The following is an 18,197-nucleotide window of genomic DNA, read 5'->3' as shown; positions in this document are numbered from 1 at the left end:
ATAACATCTGTGTGATTGTTGTATACAATGTAGCAGTTAAACAGTGTACATGTTTTTTCATATAAGACTTATCAGTGTCTAAGACGACTGTCTCTTTCATCAATACTATAGGAGAGCATGAGCTCCTTGTTCTAGTTTTGATATTAAAGCACCAGTGAGAGTTTTCTGTTTCAGTTTGTCAGCATTGTATGACTCTTAGACAGTTTTGAAAAAGAAAAATGAAACCGAGCTGCGAGTGGTTTGACTCATCTATCTTTAAAGCCCCACCACTCGATCATGCATTGTTTTTTTTTTTGGCAATAAACAAAGCAGTCACATACACTGTACATTATGAAGAAAAATGTCCTCAAGGTAAAAATCATACATTGTGAAACTCCCGACTTTATTTATTTACTGTGAGGCATTTTTAACCCTCTTAACATAAGCATTCCACTGGGTACTCTGTCTCCTACTCCTAGGTCCCAGTCTGAGGTTGCGTATAAATAAAGGGAACATAAAAAATAAAAAGCTTTGTCCTGCTCTCAGCTGTGCTCAGTAAAGAAGTTCTTTTTTAAATGCTATAATTCAGGACTGAATATACGAATACAAGATTTCTGCTTTTTTTTTTTTTTTTTTTTTTTTTTTTTTTTTTTTTTTTAAGTCTGCCTTTCTGTATCATGTAAAAGATATATAAAAATTAGTTTTACTAGTATAAAAAAAATGTAAATAGCGACAACATTTAAGTCTGGTGTGATTGCTATATATATTCATACAGCACTTTAGCATGGTTTAACTGTACCATAGAACACATAACATGGTAGCTTTAATAACCTTCAAACTACATAAAGCAATCGTCAGCTTCAACTCCACAGAGTTTAGAGAAGATGTGAAACAGTGCCAACGATAATATAGTGGAAATACAAGAATCCTTAATTTGAAAATCTCCCTTTGGATACACTACACGTTTTAGCATATCAAATACATCTTAGTCTCATCATGCTGCATTAATGTGGTAACAGTTACCTCATAAAAGTCGAGGTCAGGCTGGTCAGATCAAATTATTTTGCACCAGTCTGTACATTTAGGAATGTAATTCGAGTTAAACAGCTGTGTTAAACATGAGAAACGGCGTGTGCGTGTCACCTGTTTATTTGATTGTTGACAATAATAATTAAAAAAAAAAAAAAAAGGATTTATTAAAATATTGTCTTAATTTCTTGGTGATGAATGTCTATACAGTACTGCTATTGACTGACTCTTTTTAATACAAGAAATAAGTAAATAATAATCTTTATATAGTGGATCACCATCGCAAGATAGGAGACTGGGTTGTGTGAACTATGCATCAGCTGCAGAGTCACTTAAAACAACGTCTCACCCGAAGGACGGAGCACAAGGAGGTGAAGTGACTTGCTCAGGGTCACACAGTGAGCTGGGATTTGAACCGGGGACTCTCCTAGTTACAAACCCGTTTTTTTAAACGCCGGACCACACAGCCTCCTCAAATACAATTGTAATATAACCACACAGCCTCCTGAAATACAACTCTTAGAAAAATAACACACACACCCGTTAAAGAAATGCAGAGGACCACACTGTCTGCAGCGAGATGCCACTGCTTTGTTTTGCACCGTCGTAAGGGCTGCTGTCATAACGCCGCAAACCCGTTATGCTAGCAATCAGTTATCTGCTCGCCTCGGGTTAAAAATAATGCAAAACTACACAGGAATTTACGAGCTTTTTGCAGGACTGTGTGTAACACTAGCCCCATTCCCCCCTCTGCCCCCAAGAGAGCTGTGCCCAACGCCAATCCAATATAAAAATATATGTTACGATTACATAGTATCGGGATATCATTTATTTTTTGGGGGGGATATTACATTTAAAAAAAAAATGTACTGCTTAACCCTGTTAACAAAGTTAATTTTCGGGTTTTGCACGGGTGATTTGCCTGTCGTCGCCCTGATTGTAATTGGGTAGAGAGTACGTCACTCACCCCGCTGCCCCTATCTGATTTGCCAGCTGGGCAATCGCTCCGATCACGTGCTCACTCGCCCTGTCTGTCGGAGCCGGGAGAAGCCCTCGGTTTTGCCATCGGAGCTTGGGGGGGAAAAAAAAATAAAAGGAATAAAAGGAAAATGGGAACCAGAGACGACGAGTATGATTATTTATTCAAAGGTAAGACAAATCTCGGTTTTAAATATATATTTGCATGCCAGTTCCTAAGGAGAAATACAAAACAACGCTTATTTTTGAGTAGGGCCCCTCAAAAGCCTCGGCTTTTCCCGGGAGAGGCAGCCTGGAGTGCGAGTGCGTAGTGGGGGTGTTCCGCCTCGCGTATTGTAAATACCAGTTCCTCTGCGATGGTATTAGAGGAAGCTGGTTTGTACATGTTACGTATATTATTGTTATGTGGGGAAATTGTAAACAAATAGATAAATAATTGAGCATACGGTTAATGAAAAAGAAATAATCCAATATACTAATTGCTGTACTGTTTCTAAAGGACACAACGGTAATTAAGTAATAAATAAATAAATAAATAATATAACGATAATCCGCTAGGGATAGCATTAAAAACGTGAACACGCTGTCTAAATTTATATAGATAAGGATATAAATTCGGAATATATGAGCCATCCCGCAAGTTAACCAGGTACTGGAGTCGTAGTTGGAGAGGTTTTCGTTTTGTACACGCAAACCACGATCATGTTTGTCGGCCTTTGCTCGATATTAAGGGTTGTTAACTGTGAGCAATAACCATACAGCATTTCACATAATCATCAAACGTTTTTTTTTTTTTGCTTTTTTAAGGGGGGCTGTAAAAAAATTTCCCGTAGTATTAAAAGTTCTGGCGTAAAAATCCATGCCGAAGATATTAACGAGCAGTTTTGGCTTATCAGTATACTCTAAAGTGTGTTATATAAAAATTAAACGGTATGACGGAGAAAGAGAGACCGTGTGTTAAGAAACTGTTTTTTTTGTCACTGTTCTAGCACTGAATGGCTTTTAATAGTTACTGTCTGTGGGAACGTCTATGCTTTTTATTAGTATACGTTTGATTCCTCGTGAAAGCAGTTCTTGACTCCTGGAAATAAGTGTTTTCTTTTAGAAATGCTGGAAACGAAGTGGACAGAGTAAAATACTGAGTGGAACGCAAAGGTCAAGTCAGCAACTGCTTTTTGTCTTGTGAAATATCTTCCATGATACTATTACTGGCCTGAGTTTTGATCAAGTCATTCCCATACAGACTGTTTTTGTGGGTTTTTTGGCCATTGGTTGTTGTTTTGCATAAAAGCGACACAGCCTAAGAGCTTGGAGAGGGAAGAGAAACATTTCACACTGTTGATGGTTTAGTGAAAATAGGAAAAGGTTTTTGCTGTTTTGGCATTCCACAGTATTTGTCTCACATCAGCTACAAGGTTTAAATGCAGTGGTGGCTTAAAGTACATAAAGTAAATGTATTTATGTTGCGTTCCAGGGGAGATCCAACTTATTCTTAAAGTAATTCTGCTTGGTGAAAGGTTATAAATTCTGGAGGTCAAGACATAAGTAAGTTTGAACCTGTTTCAGGTATTACTGTGAGCCTAATTTGTCCCACTGGTTAGGTCAGATGTTTCCTGAGACTATCCTAAACAAAAACAACAGAAAAAGGCTAATCTGGGTTCAGTTTCTTTCCCTCTTCTCAACTGCCAAAATATTTGTTTTGGTTTCTGACCAGAAACTGCTCTTGGTTCAGAGATTAAAAAGGAAACTGTTGGAGAGGTGCGGGTGAGAGTAGAGAAATGAGGGGGTAGGTTACTGTAACAGCCAGTTGAGAATGACCAAAGAGAGGGGAAGAGCTGTCCAGATGGCTTCTTTCCATCATCTCCTGGCATAACATAGACATCCACGCACGCCCTGTTCAGAGGTTCGTTCAGTCAGACTGAGCTTTTCAGTTTTGTCTTGGTCAGGACAGGTGGTTCTCATGCAGTGATTTCTGACTCCTGTATATTTTGGTTGCAGTGGTGCTGATCGGTGACTCTGGGGTGGGAAAGAGTAACCTGCTTTCCCGATTCACACGCAACGAGTTCAACCTGGAGAGCAAGAGCACCATCGGGGTGGAGTTCGCCACCCGCAGCATCCAGGTGGACGGCAAGACGATAAAGGCTCAGATCTGGGACACAGCCGGGCAGGAGCGCTACCGAGCCATCACGTCGGCGTGAGTGGCAGGGCTGCCAGAATTCATTTGGGGGGGGGGTTGGCTTATTGATCGGTTCATGGCATGGGTGGCAAAAAGATCCGGTTTTCATTTTGGGAGCCAGTACTGAATACATTACAGCATCAAGTTAGACTTTTACATTTTAAAGATCTACATTTCTTAAAAAGAATTAAAGCAGTTTAATTTTGTTACACGCAATTAGCTGTTGAATGTTTGTTTAAGGACGCTGCCTAAGTACACATGTAACAAAGCCAGAACTGATTTTTCGGGTTGTGTGTCACTAGTTTCAGTGTGATTTCCTGTCGTGGTGGTAGATTGTGAGCTCGCAATACCCCAGGTGTGTCTGACCTACCCTCTCCCTGTCAGGTACTACCGGGGTGCGGTGGGTGCTCTGCTGGTCTATGACATCGCCAAGCACCTGACCTACGAGAACGTGGAGCGCTGGTTGAAGGAGCTGCGGGACCACGCTGACAACAACATCGTCATCATGCTGGTGGGCAACAAGAGCGACCTGCGGCACCTGAGGGCTGTGCCCACCGACGAGGCCCGTGCCTTTGCAGGTATGGGCAGCAGGGCTAGAGGCATTTCCCTGGAGGTACATGGGTGCCTGTGGGGAACAGACATTTCTCAGGGGGGCATGGAGGATAAGGTCATTGAGAGAAGCTTGTCAGGTTTCATGTTCATTTACAATGCTTTCTCTACCTCTCTATACAGAAAAGAATACTTTATCATTTATTGAAACCTCTGCCCTGGACTCGACCAATGTGGAGGAGGCATTCAAAAATATCCTGACAGGTAAGCGTTCTGAATTAATACAACCGGCTGCTGTTCACTTTCTCCCAAAAAAGTGTCAGCTTCCACTGAACTAACAAACCCAGTGACTTTGTTGTTCAGATTGCAAGCTTAAGTTCTGATCCCCACAGCGTTCTTGTGTCACAGCCTAGTTTTACTGGTACTGACTTGTTGGGCCCCACAGCCAGTGAATCTCAAACGCTCTGCTCTCCTCCACAGAGATTTACCGGATTGTATCGCAGAAGCAGATCACTGACCGATCGGTGCATGACGAGTCTCCTGGCAACAACGTGGTGGACATCAGCGTTCCGCCCACCACAGATGGCCAGAGACCCAACAAACTGCAATGCTGCCAAAACCTGTGACCCCCCCACCCCCACCCCACCCCACCCCACCCCACCCCACCCCCCCCCCTCTGCTTTGTGTTGTTTGTGCTGCTGTCCCGTATTCCCTGTGATTTCCCTGGAATTCTTTCCCTGTCTCTGAAGCTGTAATCTTTCAGCTGACATTCCTTTCTGATGTTTCTTTTGTTTTCAGTCCTTTTTATTTTATTTTTTGGCCTATGAATTTTCCTCTTTAATGTGACCCTGTTTTTCAGCACTGAGAAATTCAGCACTGATCATGTGACCCACTCCTTCTGGAGCTGGCGAGAGATCAGTCAGTACGATGTGCCTGTCTCTGGGGCAGTTCCTAGTTTGCCTATGCCAGGGTTTCCCAATCCTGGTCCTGGGGGACCTCTGTGTCTGCTGGTTTTCATTTCAACTGAGTTTTCAATTAGTTGAACTATTCATTAGCTTAATCGGACCTTTTTAATTGTTTTCAGCTTTTAAACAGTTGGATATTTCAAGTTAACTGTACAATTTTATAAGTAACTTCAAATCAGCAACTTTTTAGGAGCTGAGAATACTTAAAGGTCGAATTAAGCTAATGAATAGTTAAATTAAGTGTTCAATTAAGTAATTGAGAACTCAGCTGGAGTGAAAACCAGCAGACACAGGGGTCCCCAGGATCAGGAAACCCTGGCATATACCACACAGGACATAAATAAGCTGGTGCATAATTTCAACAGAATGTGTGTGGAAGGAGTTTGCCCCTTGATATAGGGATTGCCCTTAGTCTGGTTTACCTACGCTACAATAGCTAGTTTCCTTATAGCTGTGTTAACTGAATAACAGCAACGTGATTAGTACATTTTCTTAGTACTAATGAACATGGGCAAACCAGCTATATAAGCAGTACGCAGTTAAAAATGGGACCTTTTTTAAACAAACAAATGAATCAATGAATAAATGAATCCTTTTTTTTTTTTTTTTTAAGAATTAATAAAAAATCACTACAACTTTCTAGTGTAGTCTAGTCTCCTCACTCAATATCCCAATATTTATACCTACCATGCTTTTTTTAAGATTTTCTTCCACTGTCATGGCAGTTTATGTCCTGCCAACTTAATTTATTATAAACCAGTAAGACTAAAAGCAAAAATAGATGCCAAACATTGGCTGTAATAGCCAGTCAAGAAGTGCAAGCATCTGGGTTGACTCTTCTAGTGAAAGTATGGAAGAAAACAGGTTTAAAAACCTTTCTAAGATTTAAAGATTATCTTGCAAGAATTATTTGTGATGATTAGCACTGAACAGTTTTTCTACACTTGCAAATCCCAGCTGTTCAGTTATTCTGGCTGTTCATTGCAGCATGTCTTCCATAAACTTGAATGTAGAACTTGTGCCCAAGGACTGAGAAATGTAAAGACAAAATTGCCACTGAGCAGTGAGTAAACCCAGGTACTTCATACAAGTTTTCTGTTTGCAAGCCTGAGCTTTGCAGAAAAGGAGAAGTGTAATGCTCTGCATTGCTAGTCCTAGGATGTCAGAGTCCACAGTGAAATACTTTTTTTTTTTTTTCTTTTTCTTTTAAATAATGCCTTCTGGTCAGTGTAATGTGGAGTGGTTATCTGGCCCTTTTTTGCATGTTAACACTTGCCTCGTAGATGTGAAGTTCTTAGGCACATTAGAGATGAGTAGTAAAGCAATACCTGCCATGTTCCGAATCGAACTGTGCTTGCAGAAGGCTTTTCTTGCGTTCTTCAGTGCACAAGCACGCAGTCTTTTAAATGGTGACTGAGGACTGAGTTTGCAACAGCTTCACGTGCTGTGGGGGGTTTGGTGGGTCAGTTACAGAAATCAGGGGTTTGCAAAGATCTTCCTGGAAGATCCCTTAAGTTTACATGTTAATCCTTTATCTTGAAATGGCTTGAGAAAACAGTTTTCCTAACAAGTAGCTATTCAGTGATAAAAGCCAATTCAGTATTGACAACAGAACACAGTGTGGCTTTTGCACTCCAGAGAGGAAGCGTTTTTGTTATCAGAGTACATTTTCTTATTATTCAGTCATCGTAATCCTCTTTATGTGAAGCATCATAGTAAATGACAGAAAACGGCAGTTTAACATTTAAAGTAATTATGTTAGTCTGAGAATTCAAAAGCTTTTCGTCTGAAGTGGCTCCCAGTATTTAGAGGATGAAATGGAGCCCCGCCACACATTTTGTGCTTTTGAATGTGATTTTTATTTGCATGGTGTGGGGTCCTCTAGTCTTTGTCAGGCATGGCAGTCTTCATCACTTTTATCAGCGTGAAGCATACCCGGCATCCAGAGAAAATGTGAAATCCGCAGGACTCTAGCTGCTAACCTTTTTGTTTTTTTATCGGTGCCCAATTAGGAAAAAACTAATCGTGACCCTAGGTGATTTATAAATAAATCTTAAGCTTTGAAGTTTAGTTTAGAAAAGATTTGACACCTAGCACCGTTTCTCTCTCGCTTACTTATTTTGCCTCTCTCTTCTTTGCGATTGTTCCTGTATTTATGTTGAGTGCAATCCACTATGTAAATATATATATTATATATGCGTCACTTGATTTGTGCATGTTTAATGGTGAATAAATAAGTTGCCAAACCTTAATAATTGTTGTGTCTGTGTTGTTATTGCTGCTCTATACATTTTTCAACTTATTTGATTATAGATCATAGTCTTGCTCAGCCCTTTAAAACACTCCATTCACATATCTTTATATTTTGGTCTTTTCGCATACATCAAATAATAATTAGCTGACCTAAAATGTGACTTGGAACAAATTTTACAAAAAAAGGTTGGCATAACAAAAAAGATGTACTTATTTATAATACTTGATGTCAATATGTATTTGATCCTTCTTGCATTGGGTGATATGTAACTTTCCACCAAGCATATTAAATATTAGGCTTGGTAGTCTAGTGGTTAAGGAAAAGATCCACTGACTCAGTGTGTGACCCTGAGCAAGCCACTTAACCACCTTGTGCTTTGGCTTAGTTCATCCTGTAGTCTCTAAATTGCTTTGGATAGAAGTGTCTGCTAAATGACTAATTCATAATTAATACCTGTTCTTGTGTTACTGAAACAACAGCCTACCTCTGAGTATGTTAGGTAAGGCAATAGAGACAATGTAAACTATAATTATGTGCTGTGTCAAAGTCAAGTAGGGTGCATTGTTTTACCAGCTTCCAAAATAAGGTGCTGACCAGAGGCAACTGCTGACTTGTTCTGCTGCTGTGACACACACACACACACACATATATATATATATATATATATATATATATATAATAGATATATATATATATATATAATATATATATATATAAATTTTTTACCATAACACGTGAATAGAAGGAACGAAAGTCAAAGCAGAAAATTAATCTTAAATAACCTGGCAATCTTTTTTTTTTTTTTTTTTTCACACTGGGAATGTTCCACTGACCATGTTTTCAATCTCAATGATCTAATGCATTGTCACAAAAATAACATGACATTTTTGCTCTGGGGACCTGCATACAAACATTGGCATGCAAAGACTGGGCAGAGATAATCAGCCTTCTGGCTGTTAATCTCGTACATTCATCCCACAGTATACTCTGCATCGTGCAGTACAACTCAGGGCACGTCTAATCTAATAACACAGTCAAGCATTTACTGTTCCAGACCTGCCAAGGTTTCCACCGGGCTGTGTTACAACCTGCCGCTGTTTGAATGATCATTATCCCGATGGTCCCGTTAATCCCAGGATTTGCAGACTAGCCACGGTTCTGTTCGTTTCGTTGTTTCAAGGGAGTACAATGACTTTATGCATCGAGCCTCACACGTCGGCTGAAGTCAACACTGCACAACAAAAACCCCAGCAAAGCGAGCACCACACCGGCCAGCGTGCTTAAAATACAGAACTGTTTTTAACAATCACAGCTGACTCAGCCCAATCCCTTGTGTGCATCGTGTGTTGCTTGTTAATGTGGCATATTAATGGGTCCTGGCGTTACTGTTGTATTTGTGTGTGTGTGTGTGTGTGTGTGTGTGTGAATCGTTCAGCTAGTTTGATCCAAAACCTAGTACAGCTGCACCCGTCACCTGCTACAACCTTGGCACTACAGCGACTCCCTGCCCAACACAATTTACGTCACTTTGTTGCCCTTTAATGACAACGAATAATATCCCACAATAACGACGGTAAATCAGAACATTTTCGACTGTCCGTCGTCGTCCTGGGACCCCGCTCCTTAAAATGTACAATAACAAAATGCAGCGTCACCTCACATCTGCAAACTGGGTCGCAGACAGTGCAAGAGCGGGGTGGGACTACTGCGTCATTATCTCCAATCTGCTTGGCTGGGTGACGCGTCAGTTCTGTTTTTCCTTGTTTCCTATTGGTCGTTTCACCGTCGGCTATTACTCTAAAAACTCCGCGGACCTCTTAAACCGAGCTGCCCAAATATCAGCACGTATCCAGCGTCAGACAGAGCGGCAGCTTACGGAGGGACTGTACGTAGTACGTTTCACTGTTAGAAACGGCAGGAGGAGGTTGTTGTCGTTTGGGGACAGGCAGAATAAAAACAAAACAAAAGATACACGATGCTGGTGAAACTTAAATAATAATAGATTTATCTGTACACCTATTGGAGAACCTGTATAGTGGTTTTTAATCTGCTGAAGATGGAAAAAGGCAGACACCGTAAGTATCCTATGTCAATTTTTTAAAAAAGCAAATTCGTTTCGTCGAGCTGTGTAGCTGTTTATTATAGCGATTAGATGTATTTGTATATATTCATACAAACAAATATTATGGCATCGCAACGCTTTGATTGCAAATCTAATAATGCTTCAAGAAGGAATAATGTTTATATATATATATATGGGGTGACACGGTGTGCAGTATTATCTGTGTTGGCCTGCTTTGTGTTTTGCTATGCTATGCTCTGTAATATTTCCATGTCATGGGAAATGATATCTGGCGGTCAGTTTCTTGTCGGGTCGCTGTGAGGGCTGCAGTTTTGTTTTTATTTCCCCGAGTACAATTGCGTTCAAGTCACCCCGAATTCGGGCAGGTTGGCACACCCGACTCTAGACAGCCCGCCCCAGCTCGTCTCGCTTGGTACTCCGTATAGCCACCAAGTCTCGTTCATTTTGGGGAAAATTTCGGATCTCGATTTTTTTTTTTTTTTGTTTCTCGAAATTCACAATGCAATTGTAATAAACACTTTTTTTTTTTTTAATATTTTTCAAATGCCATGTTTTGGCATCAGTGTTTTAGTTTAGTTTTTTCAGTCATGTTCCAGTATAAAGACATATCCAAAGTACCCGTGCTAAATGTTTGCATTTAACTGTCAAATTACAATAGGCTGGACAGCAGTGCTGTGTAAGATTTAACAGTAGTTTGGCAGCAAGTAGGCTATATTTGTTAATAACCCACCGTCCTCCTATATTTCAACATATTATTTGTTCACGTCCTGATTGCATGCCAGTTATAACCTTATCTCTTTAGTTATTCTCTATTTCTGCAGCCAGGAATGCTGTAACTTGTGGCTACCACAGAAAATGGAAAATAAGACCGCCATTGCATAGCGGTTTGAGCCATTCCTGGATTTACTATGAGTTTGTTACTCATATGGAGCTTATTACCCATAGACCTATACACTGGGATGAATCAAGGTTCTACTAAAACCTAGAATGGGTGTAAGTGCTATGCAGAGTCTTATTCCACCAACCCCCACACCTGGGTGCACAGAAACATGTGCTGGTATTAAGGCATATTGACTGTGTCTGGCAGTTTGACAGACATTGCAGAAAGTGTGCCTTCAGATTGCAAGCTTAGTTTTCAACCTCATAAATATCACTTCTATAGGTCCTGCCTGTAAATTACAGTATTGGAAATGCGTATTTTATTGTGGGAGGTTGTGGCTTGCCGCTATTTAGTAAACCCTTCAACGGATAGAACTAGAACACGCCTAGTGCTGCGGCAAGCAGGTTATTACAGTGTGGGAGAATATTGTTTCCCTACTAACCGCTTCATTTACAGATTAATGCAACTTTGCGTCTTTACTATGTCTCTGTTGGCTTGGTACATGTTGCCTGATGACTGGTGTTCAAGACCAGAAGTCCTCTTGGAGATGTACACAGGTGATGCTGGGTTTGGAAAACGCCAGGGTGCCTGCGTGCTCTGTGGAACTCCAGCCTTTCTCCTGCCCGTGTGCTTCCTAATGAAGTTTTCCACTTGGATGAAGCGCTACTCATCCAGTGCGCTTTGAGAGTGCATGAAAAGTGATTTTATGCATCACATGTCTGGGATTTAACTGCTTGGTGAAGCATGTTGCCTGGTTTTCACTTTCTGCCTTGCCCGGATGAGATGCTGTTAACCTAACCCTGCACATTCGGGTGCATTTAGAGCCACAAGTTGGGTGAGCACCGATTACCAACTTTTCTACATGAAATTAAGGAGTCTTGTTTCATAGACTTTCTAATTATGTTGTATGGCTGCCTCAAAGGCTAACTTTTAATGCTGTGAAATATTTTCCCTTTTTTTAACTGTTACCCGGTCTCAAGACTAATATGTTAAATCATGTTTTAGCTATATCTTGAGATCCACTAATGGAATTGTGATGATACTCTGGAGACTGTGCCTCAAATACACGGTGTCCTGCACTGGATATTTTGCCTGGTTAATGATGGGCCCCACAGTGTCGGCCTGTAGTTTTGCTGGTATTTTAAAACCCACAGACTTGCTCTAAACCCTTTGCTTTCAGCACTGGGTCGTGTGGCTTAACTTACTGCTGGTTGAAAAACAGCCTGCAGTTTGGCAATACTGTGTGTTCTTACTGCTTGTATAATTACTCATGTAGGTTTTTCCTACAAATGTGTCATGTGCTGGCAGTTGCACAGATGATGATGTTACTCAAGCCAAATGGCTGTGGACTGATGACGGGTGTTTTTGTCGGAAATTACCGTATGTGTGTACCAGCTTCGAATAAAATTAAATAGACAATCATCAAAAGTGATAAAAAAAAATAAAAAATCCATTTGATATTAATTTAGCATGCCTTTTGACCTCAATTATTACCCTTTCCAAGACCATCGTGTACTGTAAGGAACTCTCTGAAAAGTACCAGGAAACGGAGCTAGGGCCCTTTTCCTGGATCTCGAAGCAGAACCAACCCATCCTTTTCCTGCAGGGTCATGTGTGTGTCTAGGAGGCACTGGCTGCTCTTTTTCGGGATCTTGTTTTGATTTCAACAAATTTAAAAAAACAAACAAAAAAAAACAAAATGCGGCCACGGTGGGATTTCTTTCACTGCTGTTAAGCGTACACGCATTTACTGTACAAGTGTGACTCTTCCTTTTTTATATAGATTTTTTTTCATGTCGTAAGGCATGTTTAAGTCCAGATTTATGTTGCTGTCAATTTCTCACCACTGAGCTGTTCAAATGAATAAACTGAGGTGCATATAGGAGCTGTTTTAAACTCCTGAGTTACCTATTTGAAGACTTCTCTTTTTAACCAAAATGTATCCTTCTTTGTAAAACCTGGTGTCTGGTAACTTCACTGTGGAAAGGTTGAGAATGTTGCACTGAAATGGAGCTGAGGGCTGACTCTCTGACTGTTTTGAATGACAGGACCTGCCTGACCAGTGGAGCTTGTCTCTAGAGGGAACACCGCTACCTCCTCGGCGTGCCATGACCACGGGAGAGTGCTGCCATCTGCCCGGCTCGCTGTGTGACTGCACTGGCAACGCAGCACTGTCCAAAACCGTGTTGGAGTCCGACATCAGAAGGGCACAGTACATCACAGAGGTCACTGCAAAGGACGGCAGGCTCCTGTCCACAGTCATCAAAGCGCTGGGGACACAAAGGTCAGCCACTTCAGTATGCTTTAAGAAGAGCATAAAGTACAACATACTGAATCAAAAAAAATAAAGCATATTCCCCCAGTTTAACATGTTCAGAAGGGACACAAATAAAAATGTTAAGTTTCCTGTTTTTGCATCAAGTGGCACGAAACTTGGGTTTAAAATTTACCGGCAGGCTGGATCTGGTCATCCAAATTGTCAGTGTCCTCCTCCGCGATTCTTGAGTCGCTCTCGAAATATATTTTTAAAAAGAAACTGTTTTGAACAGCCGCTCAATTCCTTGTGTCCTCTAAGGGGTTAAGGTCGTTATGCTCGCTTCCTGTAAAGCAGAGCATTGATTTCAAAACGCTGCTACTCGCTAAGAAATCTAATAATGGTTCTACCTGTTTGTGCGAGTTCCTTATTCCCTGTAAGCCGGCTCCTGCTTTGAGATCAGCAGGTGACCTCTTGGTAATTCCAAGAACTCTATTACAAACCCACAGTGTGAGGGCTTTTAGGGTTCGCGCTCCCTCGCTTTGTGTTATTGCATGCAGCAGTCTGTGTTCTCTTGCCTGTTTTCTGAACTGTGCTCGCAACCTGTTCTGTCCCTGCAGCGATGGGCCCATTTGCCGAATCTGCCATGAGGGGGGCAGCGGGGAAGGGCTGCTCTCACCGTGCGATTGCACTGGGACCCTGGGCACTGTGCACAAGAGCTGCCTGGAGAAGTGGCTCTCCTCCTCCAACACCAGCTACTGTGAGCTGTGCCACACAGAGTTCACTGTGGAGAGGAGGCCCCGGCCCCTGACTGAGGTAACAAAGGTCAATACTCAAGCTGCTGTAATGCTTACTATTAGCTGTGTGCCCCCCAAATTCTCACACATTTTTCTTTGTTTTTTGTCTAATGGTTTGATTTAAATGTCAACAGAAGTTCTATTAAATAGTGTGTGTGTGTGTGTGTATATGTATGTGTGTGTGTGTATATATAATATATATATATATAAAATAAATTGAATGTGGCGCGTATAAAAGTGTCGGCAAGTATCCCCATCCTGAGCGAATCACACGAGTGGCTGCCGCTGACAGCTCTGTCTGCTTGCTCTCTCAGTGGCTGCGAGACCCCGGCCCACGCAATGAGAAGAGGACGCTGTTCTGTGACATGGTGTGCTTCCTCTTCATCACCCCGCTGGCTGCCATCTCGGGCTGGCTGTGTCTGCGGGGCGCCCAGGACCACCTCCAGTTCAACAGCCGGCTGGAGGCCGTGGGGCTCATCGCGCTCACCATCGCTCTGTTCACTATCTACGTCCTCTGGACTCTGGTGAGTATAGCGGGGTGGGAATAGCAGAGGCGGAGGACGGCAGTTCAGCGCTTTTCGCATGCTTTTATTAAATCGCAAAAGATTAAAGGAAAAAATACAAATCCAAGCTGTCACAACCTGCTGCTCCCAGCCTTCTCACTAAACTAACCTCTCCAGAACAAAGGAGCTGGCTCTTTTGATGCATGTGGCTCGACTTAAGTTAAGCTCCAGATGCATTCTGTATATGGATTTGGCACCGACGGGCTTTTACCCCATCCCTGCCAAACTTAAATTTGAAATATATATATGCATTATTTATACAAGTAAAGAAACCAACATTATTTACAGTTTTATTAGTAACTGGAACACGCTCTCAAATAAAATAAAATTTTCATAAGCTGAATATACTAACAATAGTTTATCTCCCGCCTGGAAATGACCAAGAAGTTTGAAGACTAGCCTGTATTGTGACTGCAGAGATGGAAGTAAGAGTCCTATTGTAACTGTTTCACCCATTCCAGGTTCCAGTACAACCTTGATTAGCTGTCAGAAATGGATCAAACTGCTGTGCAATTGGAGTCTTACTTCTATATGTGTGACTGCTGTAGTAAATATGAGAGAAGGATCACATCAGCTTTAACTTTGTTAATTTTCCTTGTAGTTGCTGTGTACTGTACTACTCCATTTTATCATCTTCTCCAGGTTTCATTCCGCTATCACTGGCAGCTGTATACGGAATGGAGACGAACCAATCAGAAGGTGTGTCTGATGATTCCTGACACCAAGGGCACTCACTCTACCCAGCAGTCCTTGCTCTCCGCCAAGCTGATGAAGAAGACTGCTGACGAGACCATCGTATGAACCCCCCCCAGGTGAGAGTGGGGAAGAGGTGGGGGCATTGGGCTGAGCAGAATGGGCTTGATCTTCACAACGCCTCACACTCCAACTCTCAAGTGAATTATTTTTTTTTTCTTCATCTATAAACACCAACCTTTCTCAAATTGTATTTCCCTGTGAGCGAAGCCAACAAAATCCGAAGTGTTTTCATGACCCCTTCCTGTTGGTCTGCACGGATCATCCAGACATTGCGTTAATCCTGAGTGCAGGTTTCCCAGTAAAGATGGGGTCGGATTGCTTTGATGGCATCTACCGGTATAGATGGCGTATGTAATCTTTACCTGAAAAATATATATTTCTGTTTTGTTCGAGCAAATTCAAGAATTACGAAGCCTGCTTCTTGTAACGTTCATTTTTTGAAGACCAATTGCAACAAATGACTCTTTACATACGTTCGAGACCTTCCATTGGGTGGCAACAGATGGCACTGGTGGATCTCCTGCCCAGTCTCGGGAGACTTGGCTGTTCTCCAGTTCTGCTGGATTAACAGGGTAAAGTGACATGAGCTGTAGAAGTCGGCAGTGGCTTTTACCTCATCGAAGTGGAGGATGGAGGCTTGTGACTAGTCTGTCCTTTTAAGTGTAAAAGTGATTTCTCCTTTCCTACACTGCCATGGTTGCCTGGAGTGACTATCATCTCGCGGAGGGTGCAATAAACATTTAAAGCACTGTCCTCCTCGTTCTCGTGGTGTGAAATATACACACAAACCCACGGTTTTGCATGCATGCACATAAAATGTTTGTTTGTTTGTTTGTAGGGAAGACAAACATGTTTCTTAAATGCCATTTACAAAAAATTATAATTTAAAGACCCAAGCCTTGCAACTTCCAAAAAAAAAAAAAAAAAAAAAGCTTTTTTTTTTTTTTTTTTTTTTTTTTTTTTGATAAATCTGGAAGGAGAGTCTCTGGAGACCAGCTTTCTGCACTTTGAGTGCAACAGGGTCATTGTGCCTGGACGCTCGGGAAGAATTATTTTTAACCAACACTAAGGTGCTACAGTTATACTTAATCTTTTTTTGAAGAAATGCCATTCAGAAATGCAGTTGCGTAAGATTAGGTCAGTTGATTTCTATTTAGTATAAGTGCAAGTTGCTCGTCTGTGCATCCTATAATTTGGGGTGATTTTAATGTCAAAATTGGACTCTGGAAGTAAGGAGGAGTCCTTTCAGTGTACTTTAAATCCATGTTGATGTTCAGTAAGTATCTTCTAATCGGCATCAGTCAGCATGTGAAGGTGTGCCACAGACACGAGTCGGGGACAGTGTTGCATTAATGCTTTCGGCTGATCTGTTGAGTGCAGGCAGCCCGGTGGGTACAGGGCTGTGATGCGTGACACACGAACACATGTTCTGTCAGGGCTACGGATACTTCTAATGCCACCTGCTCTGGTCACAAATATAATTTCATTCTTACCACAGGAAATTAAATCTAAAGCATTAGGATAGATCCAGTATGGTTTTGTGACATCTTTTTTCATTACAATAAGTGGAGCAGCATGGAGGTTTGAACTTGCATAGCCTACCATGCCACCTATAGACTTTTTAAAATGTTGACTGAACAGAAAAATACCAATTGAGGACTGTTTGTAAGTAGTTTTCCTGTAACGCTCCGGATCTCTCATTTCATCATAATTTCACAGTGATGCACTTAATAGGTGAAGGCTAAATTATTGCATAAGTCTTGCCTGTTGTGCTGTACCATTTGCTATAGGGGTCTCTTGTGCAATTTTCATTAGCTTCCTTACCTGTAGCTCCTTTAGGTATGTGAAATGAGATTGTTGCAACTCTCTCTACACACATGCACACTGTTAGTGAATACCCTTAAGATGAAACTCGGTGAACTACCTTCAAAATTGAAAATTACCAAAGCTTTAATTCGGGGGCAATAGGAGGGATCAGAACAAATCTTGCTTCCTAAATTGTTTCAAGTGTTTTGAATCGCGAGCTCCAGTCCAGGAAACCTGGGGGATTAAAACAAAAAAACAAAAACCCCTTGCTTACAATCGTGTGTTTTTTAGTGTTCCTTTTTAATTTGTTTTGTTGTGAAGCTGTCAAGCTCCTAGTGTCAGCTGGTATTGCATACCCTTTTGTATTAATGGACCTCATCTTGAAGTTTATTTTGTGTAGTAGAATAGAAATGGCCTTGTAGCACTTTGCTTTTTTGTGTCTCGTCCTTTACCAGAATGTTGTGGTCACCAGCAAGCTAGCTGAAACTGCTATGCAAGCAAGAAAAAAAGTGTTTGTAGCAAATAAATTCCTGTTCCCTCCCCGTTTCCTCCATGCACCCAAATACCTGCGTGTATCTTTACTGGTGTCAGCAGCCTGAAGCCTGCGGATGATTGTGCAATCGTACTGACCCAGAAATGCTGCCTAAAATGATTTCCATTGTATTGTTTAAAGGTATGGCCTGCTTTGGGAATGATTGTTGGCACCCAAAGCAAAGGTGGGGGGGGGGTGATAGATCTGCACTGTTTAGAGGTGGTTTTGGTACTATTTTAATGATCTGTGGAAAAATAAAGAAGGGAACGATGCGTGTGGATTTGAAAGATTGTGTATGATGTAGTCGTTGGAGATGGTTGTTTTCAGGGGTCGGCACCATGTCGGTTGGTGATTTGGACATTTTAAATTTATAATAATAATCTTGGCTACGGACAAACAAAACAGAGTTCTACACAATTCCATGCATGTTGGACGTATTCACTGCCATGGACACTGATAACTTTTGCCATGTCATGCGTCTCCTTGTATGGACAAGTTGCCGACCCCTGGACATTTTTAAGCACTTGTTTTGTATGGATATTTTTCCCCAGAGTCGGATAAATATGATGCCAAAGTCTGAACCCCAATGAAATAAA

At 41.4% G+C, this 18,197-nt stretch overlaps 2 protein-coding genes across 2 annotated transcripts; both read left to right on the top strand.

The window, feature by feature from the left end:
• The first annotated feature begins 2,019 nt into the window (after positions 1-2,019).
• LOC121300842 (ras-related protein Rab-11B) lies at positions 2,020-5,754 on the top strand. Its single transcript, XM_041229766.1, has 5 exons — positions 2,020-2,157; positions 3,985-4,180; positions 4,547-4,740; positions 4,895-4,975; positions 5,192-5,754. Exons 1-5 carry the CDS (start codon positions 2,118-2,120, stop codon positions 5,335-5,337), a joined length of 657 nt encoding a protein of 218 aa, XP_041085700.1. The 5' UTR covers positions 2,020-2,117; the 3' UTR covers positions 5,338-5,754.
• A 4,031-nt stretch (positions 5,755-9,785) lies between these two features.
• Positions 9,786-16,150, top strand: LOC121300541 (E3 ubiquitin-protein ligase MARCHF2-like). Its single transcript, XM_041229110.1, has 5 exons — positions 9,786-10,005; positions 12,942-13,177; positions 13,768-13,963; positions 14,259-14,468; positions 15,150-16,150. Exons 2-5 carry the CDS (start codon positions 13,002-13,004, stop codon positions 15,306-15,308), a joined length of 741 nt encoding a protein of 246 aa, XP_041085044.1. The 5' UTR covers positions 9,786-10,005; positions 12,942-13,001; the 3' UTR covers positions 15,309-16,150.
• Positions 16,151-18,197: the final 2,047 nt, after the last annotated feature.

This window comes from Polyodon spathula, chromosome 26 (assembly GCF_017654505.1).
Source record: "Polyodon spathula isolate WHYD16114869_AA chromosome 26, ASM1765450v1, whole genome shotgun sequence".
In the NCBI taxonomy this organism is placed as follows: Eukaryota; Metazoa; Chordata; class Actinopteri; order Acipenseriformes; family Polyodontidae; genus Polyodon; species Polyodon spathula.
The sequence above is the reverse complement of the archived record's forward strand: the minus strand, read 5'-3'. Positions and strand labels throughout refer to the sequence as shown.